Source organism: Parambassis ranga, chromosome 1 (assembly GCF_900634625.1).
Source record: "Parambassis ranga chromosome 1, fParRan2.1, whole genome shotgun sequence".
In the NCBI taxonomy this organism is placed as follows: Eukaryota; Metazoa; Chordata; class Actinopteri; family Ambassidae; genus Parambassis; species Parambassis ranga.
In genome coordinates, this window is record NC_041022.1 from 6,054,390 (window position 1) to 6,072,769 (window position 18,380).

At 43.2% G+C, this 18,380-nt stretch overlaps 1 protein-coding gene across 2 annotated transcripts; it reads left to right on the top strand.

Moving 5' to 3' along the window:
- Positions 1-1,487: 1,487 nt before the first annotated feature.
- On the top strand, positions 1,488-17,862 carry mafgb (v-maf avian musculoaponeurotic fibrosarcoma oncogene homolog Gb). Of its 2 annotated transcripts, none has more exons than XM_028413703.1 (3): positions 1,488-1,735; positions 13,548-13,613; positions 13,690-17,862. In XM_028413703.1, the coding sequence occupies exons 2-3, from the start codon at positions 13,578-13,580 to the stop codon at positions 14,173-14,175; spliced, it is 522 nt and encodes a 173-aa protein (XP_028269504.1). In that variant the 5' UTR covers positions 1,488-1,735; positions 13,548-13,577; the 3' UTR covers positions 14,176-17,862. The 2 variants fall into 2 exon arrangements, with proteins under 2 accessions (XP_028269504.1, XP_028270294.1); XM_028414493.1 differs by lacking the exon at positions 1,488-1,735 and adding an exon at positions 1,934-2,282.
- Positions 17,863-18,380: the final 518 nt, after the last annotated feature.

The following is an 18,380-nucleotide window of genomic DNA, read 5'->3' on the forward strand; positions in this document are numbered from 1 at the left end:
TTTACACAGCAAGTTCTCATTAGATTGCTGTTAGCGTTAGCCCTGTGTTTCGGGCTATAAGCATCTGATAATCTCAAGTCAAACTTTGATTGTGCAGGCATTTTTAGGTTGTTTTAACGCTGTGGTGTTAGTTTGACTAGCGCTCTCTGCTGGTTGTATGAAGACAGTGTGAGTATGAAGTGCTGGTTGGGCGGGAATGATTGATGGTGGAGAAGTTTGCTGCAGAGGAGACAGGTTTGAGACAAACGTGTTTATAACGTCATAGTTTGGGTAGCTTTAAACCCAACAGTGAAGTGATGTCTGTGGAACAACATGAAACCAAAAATCTGGATTAATGCTGTCTTTAAAAGCTGCTTTGTTTGCCCAGATATGTGGTTTAAGTAGTGTCAGTGAGTTTACACTGTTATGGGAGGAATCAGATGTTCAGGGTTCAGATGCATTGCTCAGGATGTGAAGTTGTTGGTGAGGACAGGCTGAACAAACACTCCTTTTCAGCAGCCTGGTAGGGATTTACTCCTCAGAGGTCTGTGGACACTCAAATAGGTCAATAAATATGTAATATTGGCTATTTCTTCTGAACTGAGTGGCTTTATCAGGAAATGAGCTGCTAATACTGGCTGAGTGCTTTCTTGTCTTGTATGCAAAGTCATTAATTCTTCAGAAATGGAAGTGGGTATTGATGAACTATTGTGCAACCTAATAGTTTGGTTTTCTTTATGATGTAAATGAGGATTGATAGTGCAGCTAGTGAGGCCAGCATTCTGTTCTTTTAGACTGTTCTGTAATAAAAACTGATTTTTTTTATTATTATCTGAAGTGTAGACCTGCAAATACTGTACATACCTGCAAAGGTCTGATCAGGTGCTGTTAGTATTGTTTTTGGTTTGGTTTCTGAAACTGATTTTTGATCAAATCCCTTTTTTAAAAGATGTACAGGGATTGTATCTTCTTATCTGTTCGGTTTTTGGACTTTAAAACCAGAACTAGTGTAGAATACGGGTGTCAATCTCTCAAGCCAACATTTGACTTCCCTATAGTTATTTTCTGTTGATGTTTTAAAGGGACAGTCCACCCTAAACATTCACATTTCTTCCCTGTGGCCTGCAGAGTTTATGGATGGTATAAAATAGTTTAAACATAAAATTGGCATCATAACTTGGCACCAAAACCATATTGTTGGATCAGAAGCACTTTATGACACATGCACACGTCTTATTGATCTGCCTGACTTGTGTTTTTCTTGGTTGTTTTAAAGCCTGATTTTGCTGCATAAGAATATTTTCCCACAATAATCGCCTGACTGAAATGTTCCAGCTCTGATTCAGCACTGTGCTGTTTTATATTTGATTCCAGCACTGCGCGGACCATGTTTCCATGGTTCTGGCTCTTAAGTTTATAAATATGCACAGCTGTCTCGTCACCTTTTCCACGCCGCGTGTTGTTTAAACACACACATACACACACGGTAGTAGTGCGTCTCGTGTCCCTTTAAATGCGGGTTGCGTAGATCCTTCATGAATGAAACCATGTGATCCAAACATCATTTGACGTCTGGCGCCTCCGACCATAGACTAAAACAAGCGAGGAAGGAGTGGATATATCTAGAGACCTGCGAGAAGGCGTGAGCGGAAAAACATTTCTTCCAACTGTCTCCTCTCCACGCCGGGTCCAACAACCATCGGTGAACGCCACCCTTTGACGGTGCGGTGGGCGAACGGCGCCGGTTTGACTTCTGGTGAGTCGAAATCCAACTGAAATTGCTGTTTAAAAAGTGCTGAATGAAGAGATGTTGTTTTGCTGAGTGTGCACAGCCGCCGCCGCCGCCGCTGAGTGCGGCCGCGCTAATGTTGCCGCTTGCTCCGGTGTGCGCCGCCGCCGCCGCTGCGTCGTCCCGTCGCCACCGCGGTGGTTTAAAGGGCAGTAGTCTGGTAGTGCTGAATCATCATCATCATCATCATCCAGGTCTCGGAACGTGCTCTACCGAGACCCGGTCGGTCGGTCGGTCGCTCGATCCGCCACGCACCACCGACCAACCGGTGATTTCATAATAACAGAGACAAAGGGGGGCAGCAGGCAGGCTGCGTGTGGCTGTCAAGCTTAAAACGAAGCCATGTGTCGGAATTAGAGAAGCGTGTGTGCGGGGACGCTGCTACCGCCGGGGATTCCCTCATTTTGTAGCTGCTAGATATTTAGAAACCTGGAAGTATAAGCACGTCGGCTTCCCGGGGTGTCTGCGCACCGAGAAGCGGCACAAAACTGGACACATTCCGCCGTCTGCTCAGGTAAGAGCCAGCCAGCTGTTGGTTAGCCGCGCTGTTTGTTTAAAAGCTTCTGCTCGCTGCTGGCTTCAGTTGTGACAGAAACGAGCAGAACGTGTGTGTGTGTGTGTGTGTTTCTTTTTTTAAAACAGCCCCGGCTGTCAGCCCGGCGGTCACACGTCCAGCAGCTAACCGGAGAGAGAGAGAGATTCCCGGCTGCGCTGCTGGAGCGACTGTTTTGACATTTGCTTTGTGTGTCAGCCGCTTCCGACGGGGCCCCCGGTTCATGTGTTGTGTCAACAGTGGTGTGTTGTTGTTTTTTTTTTTTTTTTTGTTATTGTTGTTGTTGCGTTAAATCGCTCGTGCTGTTTTTTTTTAAAAAACGCGTTTCCTGCCGTGCCCGCTCGTACACCGGCTGGGCTCGCGGCAGAGATGCTGATTCATCACAACGTTGTTGTTTCTCAACGTTTGCGCGAGCTGAGCGGAGGCACGAGGGAGCCATGGCAACATGGCACCGGCGGGCGGGCGCGCGGGCGGACAAAGGTCTGGCGCGAGGGAAGGAGGAAGAGCTGGTGTTCAGTTCGGGGGGGGTTGGGGGGTTGGGGGGGATAAATAAACAGGCCCGGTCACTCGTGGCGTGGATGTTGACGTGTCTGTGGGATAATTAGGATGAGTGTTTAAAAATGTCATTAGAAAGAGACAGTGACATTATTCCATGTGCACTGTAAATAATTTATTCAGCTTAACCTGCTTTGACTTGATATTACTCACTATAGCACAGCCAAAATTAGCCCAGTGAGTAAATGTTATTAAATATACAAAAGCAAATGTTAGCTTTAGTGGAAAGGACTGATTCACATGGCGGTTAATGAACCCACGCAGAGATGTGTGCTAAAAAAAGAAAGCACCTCACTGAACTATAATGTAACTTGCAACTGAATATCCTCTCTGATTGATCTCCTGCGGATGGGCCATTATCTGCTGCCTGGTGGTATAAGCAACCCCTATGAGCATTGCAACTCTTAAACACTGAAGAGTAATAGGGAAGCTCTGTGGGCACAAGAAAAACAGAAACTTCACCCCCTAATGACTCCATATCAGCAGCTTTAGTTAGAGTCAGCACTCTGCAGAGTGTATCAAAAGTATGTAGTAAGCAAGTTGGCAAGTACTGTAATAGAGGGTCATAATGATGAAACAGTTGTATCAGTATTGGAGAGAAGAGCACCCCCCCCCACCCACCCCCCAAATGTCTTTCTCTCTCACACACACACACACACTTTTCCCATTTCCGTTTCCCAGTGCATGTACGCACACACACTCATACAGAACCTAGGGGCTAAGCTTTTTATACTTGGTATCAGTATTTAATCAGTGCTTGAAGTGCATTTCTCTGTCAAGTACTTTCCCATCCTTCCCTGGTGTTCACGGTAATTGAACGCTGACCAATGCTTATGTGTGCAACTTTGCTGATGGTGGCGGAGCGGCAAGGCGCGCACGGAGCAAGGGGGATGAAGGAAGAGGGAGGAAGAATGAGAGATGGGATTTGCGGAGAGATTGAGAACAAGGACCTTTTTGTCTTCAAGGCATTCCCCTGAAAATGCTGAGGCGAAGCAAATGCGCTCTCGCTTGACAGATGGCGTTTTCACTTGTTACTTACCACAGCTAGTTTCTTTGCCTTGTCGTGTGTGTGTGTGTGTGTGTGCATGTGAGACGAGAGCATGCAAAGCAGAGCAGGAGATATAAAACACCTACAAGATGCTAAGATCTTGTTGCTATAGGGGCTCACAGTTTGTGCTAGTGTGAAGCACCAATATTACAAACGGTGTGTGTGTGTGTGTGTGTGAGTTCCTGCCTGCACAAAAAAGGGGAAGTGATTTTACTATCAGTTGGCCATTACAACACTGTGCACTTGGCTGTTGATTCCTCTCCATCACTCCACAAAGTCTGACCTGAAGCTTCTCCCTGTAGGGCGAACTCCTAAGTAATAACATCACTCTATTTTCCCACATCAGAGGAGTGTGTGTGTGTGTGTGTGTTTGAGAGAGAGGAAGACAGAGAGGGAGAGAGAGCTCCTAACTGGTTTGATTCCCTGCATGCACAGGGGGAAAGTTGATGAAACACTGTGTAAAACCTCCTTTGGCTGTGTGTTGAAGGAAGGATGGGGTATTGAGCTAAGACAGGTGTTTATTCTACAGGAAGAGAGAGATGTATTTACATTCATAGCCAGAGTAAATGCATAAACAAAAATAGTGCTTCCAGCTTCTTGAATTTGAAATTTTGTTACTCCCTTTACAGGAGGAGGATGTAAGTTTTTAAGTTTTTGGCTGTTCGCTGGAGGTTTTTTTCAGTCATGATTAATCACTGATTACCAACCCTTTGCAACCATGTGTCCAAAAGAAAACGTTAACTGTGTGCTTCATTAGAAGGTCCAAAAGTATGGACACATTCAATAACATGTGTCCAGAGACACATAGGTGATTTGAAAGAGCAAGATGATAATGAAGGTCAACTGTGATGTTGTCTTTTTTGCACTTGAACACACCATAAAGCGTTTAGCCAATGACCAGCTATCATGTATGTGCTGCAAAATCTCCATGCCAGCAGGGGGCAGTAGTGTGTATTCGTCCTTGAAAAAAGAGAAACCAGAAGTTCTAGAAGTGGAAAAATTGTTGCTGCAGACTTTTAGTCATCATGCTTGTTCGGTTGTTTGGTTCATTTTCTTGGTTACCATGGTGACAGTTCTCACTTCAAAAAAGGAATAGGGTCTGTAATCTATATAGTCATTTCACTCTCTTAATCGATCTATCGCTGCTTCGGACAGATTTTATTAAAGTGCAACACCATAAAGAAAATGCCCTCTGATGACCTTATCATTGGTTTGGTGGCTCCTCTCAGTATTCTCAGTACAATCTAATTTCTAAAATGCATCATTGTTTAATGTTTAATTTATTAAGGCTTTGTGTGTGAATGAGGATTTCAAACTCTGAGTAGGTGGTGGATAATGATGTTTTAGTGCTCATCTAAAGCATTATAATGTAGCCTGCTTGTATTGTTTCTATATCCATCCCCGCTGTGGGAATGCATTAAGGGAGAAGCTGCACAAAGGCAGCATTTATTGCAGGGTTGTACCGCTGGATTGCATTAGATTGCGCAGGTGTTCACGATATTGTGTCCATCTCCTTTCTCGTTCTCTTCTCTCTCCCCCTCTCTCTCTCTGTATTTGTTTGTGTATGCATGTGAGGGAGTTTGGCGTTTGTGAACATAATTTCTAAGTAGCGTCTGCATGTTTCTGATCTTGTTTACTACTGGGATACATTTCAGTAGAAAAGTCTTGTTATGCTTGCAAATTTCTGAGAGTGAGAGAGAAGAAATACGAGAGAAGTAAATGCAGGAATAAAAGACAGAGTCGGGGTGAGAGAGCGAGCGAGCGAGAGAAGAGAGAGGCAGAGAGAAAAGGAAGCACTGGGGCAGATCAATAGTTGAGTGTTTTTTCTCCACAGTAATGATGAAATATGGTGTAAGCAGATCTGGTGCATAATCATTGCTGTGCTCCACTGTTTTTTTTTTTTTTTCTGCATCCGTGCGAGTGTGCTGCTTGTCCTTGTGTTATTTTGACTCTCTGTGTGTGTGTGTGCATGTGGTTAATGTACCCGCCATCCAAAAGTGCCTCGACTCCTTATTTACATAACCTCCCTGAGAACCAAAAAAAAAAAGAGTATGAAATCAAGACAAATCCCATTGCAACACGCACGAGAAGTCAAAAGGATTAAAAAAGGGAAAACTAGTTTATGTTGTTCAAACGCTTGATCCAGCCTGCTGTTGTGAAGTAGGTTCAAACTCCAGCCTTACTCTTCTGATCAGTAGACTTCCCTTGTCAGCCCTCTGAGGACTTGACTTTTTTTATAAACCGTCTGATTATTGGAGACAATTCATTCCTTTACACTCCACACCACTGCAGACATCGTGGTGTTGGAGATATTGTGAATGGCGTGCAGCTGCTAAGATGCAAGGCCCTGGTAACAGGAGTATCCGTACCAGTGGTTGTCTACTAGTTGCATCATCTCTATGCGCTCTAACTTGCCGCATTTTTTAACTGCAGTGTGACGATCCCAGGATTGTGGTATGAATTTCAGAACCTTTAAAAAAAAAAAAAAAAAAAAAAAACTTGCTCACACAGAGTGGATCAATGCTAAGGAGCAAAGAGAGAGAACAAAGATATGTGTGTGTGTCTTAAATGTGGCGCCATGAGCTCTCCGCCGTCACCTGTGGCATTAAATTATTTCCATTTCAGTTCGTATTAGAAGCTGCTTTTGAAAGTGCACATCAGACCTGTTCTTAAAGTGAGTGGCATCTGGAGCCACATAAGTTTGTGTTATTTTGTTTATGTCTTCTTAAGATCCTGCCTGTTTAAATGGAAATGTGTCAGTCAAGTTAGTGAAGAGTCAGTACAGTCAACATTACCAAATGTCCAACTAATAACCCAAAAAAATATAAAGTTACACAACGTCAGAGTAAAGGTCCTTTCACACTGTACAAAACCCTTCTTTTGACTGGACTCTTATATCATGTCAGCCACGCATTCTCTCTCTGTTGAAGTCGTGATCAAATATTGTCACAAATTGTTACTCACAGTGTAATCGTGAGGGGAACAGGGAAAAAAATCCAAAATGTTTACTTGTATACACCAATTTTTTAGCGTGTGCAGCATAAGAACATTATTTCTGAAGTTGTATTTGATGCATTTGTTTATATCTGCTGTAAAGTATTGCTAAAGCTAAAGTAGTGCTTTGTCTGACACTGACTAACTGCACGTCAACCTTCTATAACCCCGTGTGCATATGTCACAATGCCCGTAATGGTCACCAGGCCCATCCCGGTGCAGAAAGACCTCTCTGCTCCCCATGTGGTACCTCCACGAGCCACATGCACGCTTTGGATAAATGTTTGCTCAGAAGTTTCTCATGATAAAGTTTCTCATTAATGTGACTGATAATGACGAATGCATCCCCACAGAGTTGCCCGATGCTTACTTTGCTATTGCAGTCAAACTTTCTTCTTTGTCTCAAGTTAGTATTGCTGACCAGGGATGTACAGGGAGAAATAAACTTCCACCACGTCATTTAACTTATCGCTGTCTCCCTCGCAGCTCTCTGTTTGTTATTCACACACACACACACACACACACACACAAAGGGAGAACCAACATAACCTACGGTACATGCTTTCTCTCTTCAAAAAAAAAAAAGCACTTATGAAAAAAAGGAGCCGGAGCTCAATTGCCTGACAGTGCAGTTTTTTTTGCTTGTGTTGGGAAATTTGTCATCACACTCCGACTTACTACCTGGAATGGGAAAAACGTGTCGACGCCAGGACTTTTTCTTGCCTTTAATAACACACTTGTCTCACAAACACACACACACATACCCTTTTTGAACTCTCAGGGAAAAGTGATCACTCTTCTCTCTGTATATAATATGCATACGAGCAGTTAGACTCTTGCTCTTTAGCGAGTCTTTTCCCTTCACTTTCTCTGTTTTCTCCATCTCTTCTCCACCCCTGTCTCTGTCTGTGTTATCATGCTTATTTCACGCTCTGCATACCTCCCAGTTAATAGCTTCCTGCTTTCTCCACACACACACACAAACACACAGAGTTCATCCTGCTGTCTGTTCCTCACTCTCTCTCCATGGTCCTGTATCTCTGCTTTGAGCCTGCCTCCCCCTTTCTCTCTCTCTATATATGCACAGGTTGCCATTATCTCTGATCTGATTCCTAATTCTCAATTAGCCTCCACACAGTGCTCATCGTTAATTATTTACCAACTCCCTCAACACCGTCGGCCCACACTAGATCAATGAGCGTGAGCACTACTTGCTCTGTTTTTTAACAAAGGCAAGGTGGACGGCAGCCAGGAGAGGAGGTTTAAATTCACACTTGCTACATTTGTCCCTTTTTTCCTTTGTGTCTTCTCCATCATGTCCTCCCAGTGTGTCCTCCTGTGTGTGTCTTACTCTGCTGCCATCCTTTTGTGCTCTCTGTTATTGCTTAGAGACTTGCCCGAGGGGAGAAGGCTCAGTTAAGGCAGTTGTTATGGTAGGATTATTCAATAAACAGCCACTGCCGCTGCATCACAAACGACTTGTGACTCTTACAATCTATTTTTGATCATTCTCTATATGCTGACTTGTTTATGTGCCGTGTACACCCACACTTGCCGGCCCCCGGGTTGTTTTTGGAGCGACTAATCTGGCCATTTATTTTCCTGTGTGTGTGTGTGTGTGTGTGTGTGTGTGCACACAGCGCAGCATGCCACCAGCTTTTAAGTAGGAAGTCTCTTTCTAAGAAATTCCTCTGTGTGTGGCGGTAGTGGCCAGAGCCAAAGGTCCTCTAAAACAAGATTAATTAGAGCACTGTCTGCAGACTGCCAGACACACACACACACACACACACACACACACACACACACACTGTTTGTCAGCATTACATGAAGAGAAAGGAGTCTGTCTTGTGTTGTTTCCTGTGTGGTTCGAACTGTCTTTATAAGTGCCCTAATCACTGTGTTCACCTTCTGCCATCGTTACCCCAGGACACACACAATGTGAAGCCTTCCTTTGTGTGTGTGTGTGTGTGTGTGTGTGTGGGAGAGAGAGAGAGAGAGAGATGGTCAGCAGTGGTTTCATTGCACTGGATCAGCTTCAGAACTTTTCTAATTGGAGGTTTTAGTTGTGGTCGTTGCTGAGTTCAGGGTTTTCTTTTTCGACCCCAATCCCCCCTCCATCCCTCCCTCCCTCGCTGCTCCTCTCTCCCTCCTGCCTCCCTCCTCCCCTTCTCTGTGCTCAACAGCTAAGCTCTTACAAATGTGTCGAGGATGCATTTTCACCCAAACGCTTTCCCACCCCCCTCTTCTTCCTCCGTCTCTACCCTCCCCGTCGTCCAACTCCTCCTCATTCCTCCCTCCATCCCCACCTCTGTCCTTCTCCTCTCCTCCTCCTCCTCCCTACTCACTCGCTTCTTTTTCTTCTCTTCTTTCTCCCTTGTCATTTGCACCCCCCCACCACCCTGTCCTCTCTCCATACTCAGCATTTTTCTAGGCTGTGGGTGTGATGTCTCTGTGTAACGCTAATCAGCTCTGGAGACGTCAGCATTCTTTCAGTCCTCCTTCATCACCACCACCACCACCTTCCCTCCTCCGTTCCCTCCGTCTCCTCCTACTCTTCTCTTTTCTTACCTGCTTTGTCTTCACCTTGCTCACCCTCTTTTTTCCTTCTTATCTTTTCTTGTCTTCTAACCACATTTTACTCATCTCCATCACTTCTCACCTCATCTCCCATCTCCATGTCTCGTCCTCTGTGTGTGTGTGTGTGTGTGTGTGTGTGTGTGTGTGTCTACTGTAACCGTAAGCAGCTCTGCTCTTGAGTCGTCAGCGTTCTTTCAGTTGCTCCATAAAAATACAGCCTACCACAGCAAAAAAGCTGTCTGTTGTAGCAACAGTGGCTGTGGCATTGACCACACCGCAGCGATCACCCCACAAGCATTATGGGAAGGACACCTCTGGCCCTTTGTGTGTGTGTGTGTGTGTGTGTATGCCCAAGATGAATGGCGATGCCTTTGCTCAGCAGATGATCCCCTAACCTGGGTGACTTACACATGGTCCTTTGAGAACATACACAAACTAGTTTGTTGCAGTTTTATACTGTGTTTTTGGTCAGGTTTTTTTGTAATGTTGATGCAATGGCTTCCAAACTTAATACTGGTCCCCCCCCCCGGTCCCCATCTGTAACACCACTGCACATAGCTACAGCCATGGATGAGTTTTCTTGCACATAAAGTTGTCTCATATTAGGCAAGATAGTAAACATAGACACTACTTCATTAGGTAAAACGTGTTAATGCAAACTTTCTTCCATTTTGCTCTGGGTCTAAATGCACTTGTCCAAAACATATATGGACTTTTTGACTTTGATAAATGATTGAGTTCGTTAAATTTTTGCTATAATGCACATAGGGATAGGACCCTTTAAATGTGTAAAAGAAAACATGTCACAATACAGTGTTCATTTTCCACCGAGATGGATGCTAGCACTATGTTTATTTGGTTCATTCAGAAGTCTGTGCCAGCAAACATTCACCAGTTAAATGTTTTATTTGTGCAGCAAATTTACAGACTACACAAACACAAACAGTTTAGTGTCCACAAATCGTGAACTGAGATTTAAAAAAAAGGTTATGTGGCCGTGATTATCAGGTCTTATTCAAAAGACAGAGTTTGCAAAGTAATGCATTTTAATTGCCTTAAAACAGTGACCACTTCTACTGTTGTCCTGTTCTGAAAGTTGCAAAAAATATGTATAGCAGTAGGTAGGTAGGACACAACAGGAGTTGTGTGGGTGGTGAATCATTTACTGGTCAGTTGCAAGGATGTGCAAATAATTGGCAGGTGAACTGACGATGAAACAAACTGTTGGTGCAGCCAGTGTGCTGATATCATCTTGTCCCCTCTGTGACTTTGTTGGATTATCTCATGATCACATGTCACACCCTGCCTTTTGAAACCAGCTATTCTTGGTGCACCTGTGCACATTGCCTGGTAGGTTTATCCAGGCATCAGAGAGAGAACTTGCTACAGTTTATCTCAGACTCTCTATAGATCTTCTGTCTCTCTGTGTGATCTCAGACTCCACAATGCTGAGATTGCAGCTCTACCGGAACCATACTGTGTCTGCTTGTTCTTCTTGTCAGCACAGATAGTTCTTCATGATTCTGATTGTTGAGCTATTTTCAGAACATTACTGGCTTTATGAAGCTGTTGAGGTTAACGTGCATCACAATTGAATTTAAGATACGTACAACAGTGGTGGAGAGAGCCTCGTTACCGACATGAAGTTTACTTGCCTCCGTGATTGGAGGTTGTTCTGAGCTTTGTGCATCTCCTTCACCATCTACATGCCCCATTCATCCCTGCAAACCTTGCCCAAACAGTTCCTCGTTACCTCTTGGTTGTAGCTGTTAATGTGACCAGATGCCATGTAGGATTTAAATGTTACCAGGAGTGCTATTGACACGTTTACAGAAAAATGACTGAGGTTACTGACATGAAGTACCGTACATGTCTGACAGGGATAATGTTTTTGGTTTAGGTATTGTGATGCTGCAGAAAGGATTTTGGATCGATCAGATGTCTCTCTGATGAAGTGGTTTATTTGAATATGGTGTCAAACCTGTGCACCGTGCAGCCACACGTATCATACATGGTTTAGCTCCTTAAATAACTACATTTGCACATTTGTGTACTCGCAGTCAACCGTTTTACATGTGTGTTTTTATTGTGCCCCGCTGGCATGGCAGCAGGGTAGTGTGTGTGTCTGTGTGTGTGTGCTTGGCAGCATGCTTTTTGTTTGTATGTAGATGCAGGGTGGGGGGGTTTGGGCACAGGGGAAATAAACCAGAGCCTGCCACGAAAACAACCTTTTTTTTGCCCCTTCTGTTTTCACCCCCCACTCCTGTTCTGGTTTTTTTTTTTTTGTTAAACCACCCCCACCCCCGACAGCTTCTCTCCCTCCCTTCATGTCTTCATGTCTTTGATCCATCTTTTGTGTGAGGATGCACCTCCAGCTGTGGGAGGCTGCATCCCAACAAAATGCAAAGAGCACCGTGTTACACGAGGATAGAAGATGTTCAGTTATTGAGAAGAAGCTCTCGGTTAAATGAAAGAACGTGTATAACTGACTGATCCTAACCCATTAAGAGGAGCTTCACTTCGCTGAACTCAGATGCTTTAAATGATCCGTCGGAATAAACCTCACGTGTCATCGCCCCTTTCCCACAGTCTTCCATCATTTCATGGAATCTTAAACAGAATTTTTAAGTTGCTGTGCATTTGACATGTTTTTTTTTACGCATGCATAATTACTTGTATGTGCATGTCAGTACATTTTTCTTTGATCTACCGCTATTTATAACTGTAGGATTTGTGGCAGTACAAACACTCGTGCACCCTAACAGACAGAGAGACAGAGGTGCATTGTGGGGGAGGCTCGATGACACGCTCAGTGCCGTGCCTTTTGATAGAGAAGAATAAAGATGAAACATGACATGTTGCGTCGTGTCACTTGAAATGTCATTACTTCCCAAAAAGACAAGAGCTTTTTTTCATATTAAACAACTTATTTCCAGCTATACTTCTTTTTAAACTTCCCAGGGTGTGAAATGTACAGTGAGAGAACTGGCTGTCTTTAATCAGCAATTTGGTTTAACTGAACTTCTGATTCAGCAGTATCAGGTGCAGCGCTTTGGCTGAGAAGACATTTTTTTGTTTGCTTTGAGGACAGCTGCATCTCAGTGTCCCCTTAGACAGCCAATCACGTGCATGTGTGTTCTCCTGTTGCCCTTTAGGCCTTCCTCAGCCTGCAGCCTCATTTTGGGCAAACTCCTCGCAATTTAGGAAGACTGACAGGTGAGGGAGGAGGAGGATGAGGAGGATAAAAAAGTGCGAGCTGAAATTTGTGTGGCGGGAGAGGAGAGGAGAGGAGAGGGGAGGGAGGGGTGAGATCAGGAATCTGCTGAGTCATCATGACTGGTCTCATGATGATCGCTCAGCAGCAGCAACAATAGCCGCCCTTTATCAAACACACACACACACACAGGTCTGAGAGATGAGAGAAAGACCAACACACCACACAAAGCATTTCATTGAGAGCTGCTGGAGATGCTCAGCCGTGGAGCCGTGCGCTCTAAGGACTGATCTCATCTTTTGCACTTCCATGCTCACTCTTTGTTGACTTCACTGTTGTGCCTCCATTCGTGTGTCTTTTGTTTCCACTTTGGCACAAATACATTTTTATCTCTTCTTCTTCTTCTTGCTTTGCTGAGGTGTGTGTGTGTGTGAGAGGGCTTTTAACAGTTTGGTTTTCCCCTGGAGTCCTTCCCACAAATTTTACCACTTCCTCTTCTTTCACGCTCATTTCATTCCTATTGGCCTGAAGCCAACCAATAAGAGCTCAACAACACAAAGGTAGTGGGCACTGTCGGTGTTAACCCAAAGGAAACAGGAAGTCAGGGAAATTCTAAGAAAGGTTTTGTGTCACTTTCACTCATAGAATCTGAAACAGGTGCATCATATTCTAACATGCTCCCACAAAAGTGCCCCAGCGGTAGATTTAGATTTGGTTTATCGCCACTTGTCTTGGTAGGTATTGATATTCAGTTAATGTAGTTTTATTGCTCACATGGTTCATCTGTTTTTGTGTTACTTTTGTGTGAAGTTTTGTGTGTTGTCCTGCTTTTCCACAGGTCTGTTCAGAAGAGCAAGGCTCTTGTGGCATGACGACGACTAACAAAGGAAATAAAGCCTTGAAGGTAAGCTTGTTCTACACCGAATTCTCTCAGTTGCGGTCTCTCTCTTGTCTTACTTCTTCCTCCTGTTTCCTCACAGGTGAAGCGTGAGCCAGGCGAGAATGGCACCAGCCTCACGGACGAGGAGCTGGTGAGCCTGTCGGTACGGGAGCTGAACCAGCACCTGCGAGGGCTCTCCAAAGAAGAAATCCTGCAGCTGAAACAGCGGCGGCGCACGCTGAAGAACCGGGGCTACGCGGCCAGCTGCCGGGTGAAGCGGGTCACCCAGAAGGAGGAGCTGGAGAAGCAGAAGGCCCAACTGCAGCAGGAGGTGGACAAACTGGCCAATGAGAATGCTTCGATGCGCGTTGAGCTGGACGCTCTCAGGTCTAAGTACGAGGCGTTGCAGACCTTCGCCAGGACTGTGGCACGAACCCCCACTGTTGGGGTCGGGGTCAGGGCTGGAGGGGGAGGAGGAGGGGGTGGGGTGGCGTCATCAGTCATAGGTCCGCTCATACCAGGGAAGGTAGCGACGGCGACAAGCGTGATCACAATAGTGAAGTCAAAAACAGATGCACGGTCTTGAGGGAAGGGAAGATAGATGAGGGTGTGTCAGGATGGAGCTCAGCTGCATCAGAGTAATTCTTCTTCTTCTTCTTCTTCTTCTGTGCTGCCACCCTCCTCCACCTGCACTGACTTCAGACAGCTGGGCAGTCTCACTTACATCGCCTCAGCTTGTTCCTGTCACTCGGCTCAGATCAGTGCAGATGAAGGAAAGGACAGAAGCAGAAGAGGATTATTGAGTCTAAAAAGATGCAAAGCCTTGGTCAGTGCATGATCACTTAGCACAGGACAAACACACAGGGTTCCTATGGTCACTGAAAGCCTGGAAACGTCAAACAATTGGAGAACTGTTTTATTCCAGGTCAAGAAAAAACATCTATTGCATGATAAGAAGTGGTAGAAATTTGGCACATCAGCAAATCTTCTAAAACATACATGAGATATGCACCAGCATGACGACAGAGTGGAGCCATATGTGGAAAAAAAAGGCAAAAAATGAACAGAGCTGGAACAAAGTGAGGGGCAAATATCTGGATTTTTGGAAAATGTACGAGAAGTAAACATGAATATTCTCTGAAATAATGAACCTTTTCCCCTTTTCTTTGCTAAGAACAAACCACATTGGTTACCTTACAAGGTATAGATGACCCCCAGCAGCTATTCTCCAGGTGTTGTACCTGCACTGGATTAGTATGAGCTAATCACAACATGCTTTGCGGTCAGATTTAGCAATAAGGAAATGCTGCCCAGAATCATAAACATGTGGGCTCTGCCATGCTGCCTACTGTTGTAGCTCCTCACTAATGTGTGTGTGTGTGTGTGGCATTCTGTTACTGCAGGTGTCTTGTGTAGAGGTTGTGAACAGGTCATTAGTTTGACCCAGACAAAGTAAAGTGATTGTAGGACTTCATTTCAGAGAATATTTAAGTTTTTTCTCATGAATTTTTAATTATAAATTTGTAGGTTTAGAATTTTTTAATACTTTTATTTTGCAAAAATATTTTCTTTGTCTTCCAAATTTACATCTGTAGACACTCTAGTGACTTTCTATCCCCTCCGAGGCTCGGTACTTGTTTTTGTTTCTTTTTTTTTTCAACATATGATCCTAATGCTCGCCTGCAGTATTGATTGGCTATTGGGAAAAGTTGAATTTGATCGGATTTAAAGAGGATTTATTGTGACCAACTGATTTCAGTGGCTGCAGAGAAGCCCCATCTTGTTCCACCTAGCCAAGAACTTTTTCAGAAAAGTACTTATAGAAAAATATATATTATACAATGGTGGTAACTGTATTTCTACTGTTTTGTACTGTGTTGTCATTCACATGAGGTCCAAGGTGTATTCTCTGTGTGTGAATTGTTATATATCAGGAATTCTGTGAAATTCTGTGGCGCGTGTTCGTTTCGGTATTGCTATATTTAATTTGCTGTATTTTTTTCTACAGTCTCTTCACTTTCGATATCTGACTCTCGCGTTCTTATCTATTCTTTCTCTGTCCTTCCATTTTTCAACTCCAAATGGCTTCCATTATTAAACACGGTACTTCCTGGATAGAACAAAGTGGAGAAAGGCAATTAATAACAATAACCAAAAAAAAACATGTGCTACAGAAAAAAGGAGATTACATCATTCAAGTTTTCAGGGAAATGGTTGTTTTCAAAAGATTATTAAAGACATTTGGAAGGGCAAGTGCCTTGGTCTCCTAATTATATGCATGAAGAAGTCAAGAGGACATGAGGAAAGATGAGTGGAAGGATGGTGGAGATTCAGTGCAGGTGTTTACCTGGGCTTTATAGCATAAACTGACTAATCAGGAATCAGGTCGTAACAGCATTTAACTCTCGCTGTGCATTGTTGTATGAGCTGTGTAGTAGCTATCAGGATCAATAATATTGATAACACTCATTTATGTGACTCGGCAGTTCATTTACACAGGGGAAAAAAGCAAAAGGATCTGCAAACAGGAGTTTATCCTCACCGACCTGCACAGAAATATGTTTTTTTTTGTGTAAAATCAGAGTTCTGTTGTGAGTAAAACGTTCGTCAGACTCTTTAACTACCTGGTTTACATGCGTTTAATGAATTGAGAAATGTAGGTTCTTGCACCTAAAGCTAAATCTGTGCCCAAAATCAGAGCAGTTGGGTTTGCATTCCTTTTGCTTTTAACCACAAAGCTCACTGTGCAAAAGCAAAAGTGATTAATGACAGTGCAGCCGAAGATGTTTCTCTGAATTTCCAGTCACACAAATGGGGCTGTCATTTCACGCAGGCTTTACCATGAAAATAGTCTTACGTGGTGTTCTATACTCAAAGAATCTTTGTCTATGTATGGTGGAGTCTGGAATTTTATAAAGACAATTATCTTTGCATTGTTTGTAACGACATGTAAAAAAAAACAAAACAAAAAATGAAAAAAAAAACCAAAAGGTATAAGAAAATCCTGTTTGATATACAGTATCTCTCTATTTTGCAATTGTACCAAAAGTGGCTTAACTACTGAATAGCTTTGTTTTCTCTCTAGTGACTAGGCACGTGTGTGTAACCGTGAACTAGTGTGTGGTGTGCTGTGTAGGTATGTGACGAGGTAATATAATGTTCACTATTTCATGGATATGACTTTGATCCGCGTTTGATTTCAGGCCAAAGCGGGTGATGACACAGTGGGTAACTGCACTCTTTCTCTAATCATGAAATCTTTGTCCTCCTCCGCCCCCCCCCCCGTCACTCAGCTCCAGCACTGTGTAGACGTGTTGGAACGTTTGTTGAGACGCACTTATGAATTTGAAGAACTTCACGCTCACGTTTTCCTTTTTTTTTTGTTTTTTTTGGTTTTTTTTGTTTTTTTTTGTTTGCCCTGGCGGTGTGCGAGGTTATTTAAAACAAAAATGGCCGATGAGATGAGGTAGAGTGTCTGCTTCACCTCATGATACTGTATATTCATGTCAAATCAACAATAGCTGCAGCACACACAAACTCCTTCAATAACTTATTTTTTATAGTGTGTGGTGTTTTGTTTTTGCTTTGTACATTTCATGTATATTTAATGTTGTTCCTGTTGTATTCGTTTTGTTCTCAAATGTCAGGGAAGTGAAACAATGTTTGTTATTGTGAATGGTGTTAAAAAAAATTCATGTATTCTGCTATTTTAACGGTCTGTCTGTCAAAGAGTAAGGGTTTACGGTTGCCTCAAACATTTTTTATTTTTTTTTTTAACCTGGTCACTCACTATAAATGATGAAAACCTATCCATAACCTTTTTAAATCTCCACTGTGAAGAAAAATGCTCCTCTACTGCTGTGCAGTTACTAAGATTAGTAAGGTGTGTCATCATCTGTACCCAACATTAATGTAAAACTAGGATTCAAACAGGTGAACAAAGGAGAAGGAATTTAAATGGGTTAAATATTATTTCAACAACTGTTTGCATGTCCAGTCGAGCGTTAAGGCAGAGAGCTTCACATGTTGCACAGGAATATACTGTTCAGCTACATGTTTATTTACAGTTTATTTATTGATTCTTGTTTTAAGTGTCCTGGTTTCTACAGGATAAATGCCATTATTTGATTTTTTTTAATACATTGTTTCCCTCTCTGTCACTCTGCTGTGGCTTCCTGTCCTGTGTTTTTTTTATTTCCTTGTTGAATAATGTTTCTGTTTTTCACTGGCAAGTCCTGTGTGGTGCGTTGATATAAAATAGGAAGAAGCACGACTCGTGTTAAGACTTGGTTGTGTCAAAGTGTACGACTGTACCGTCTGTGCCACTGTCAAACAATCCGCTTTTCCTCCTACTCTGTATTTTAATGCTCCTCTTGTTCAAGAAGAAAAAAAAAGAAGAAGAAAAAAAGAAACACGTACTTACTGTGTAAAGGTAAATGTGTCAACATGGTGGCTGCTGTGAAGTAGACATATGCAAACTGTGTAGGGCAAATTTAGAACTCCTGCCACATGGGAGCAGTGATGCTATTGTAGTCGTTTTGTCAAGTCGTGTGTTTTATAAGTGCAGGTACAGTGTGATGTGACGAGGTTAAAGAAATAATATACAGTGTTTAGCATTCTGTTATAAATGCCAGTTTGCCTCTGTTAAAATTTGGCTTATGTGTCGTGGCTTAACTTAATTAACTGTGAAAATCATCCATTTACCATTTACAACTGAGAAGACAAAATGCAAAACATAATGTAGCCGTCACACAGGGCCTCTAGTCGAGCTGTTGAATGATTTTTTTTTTT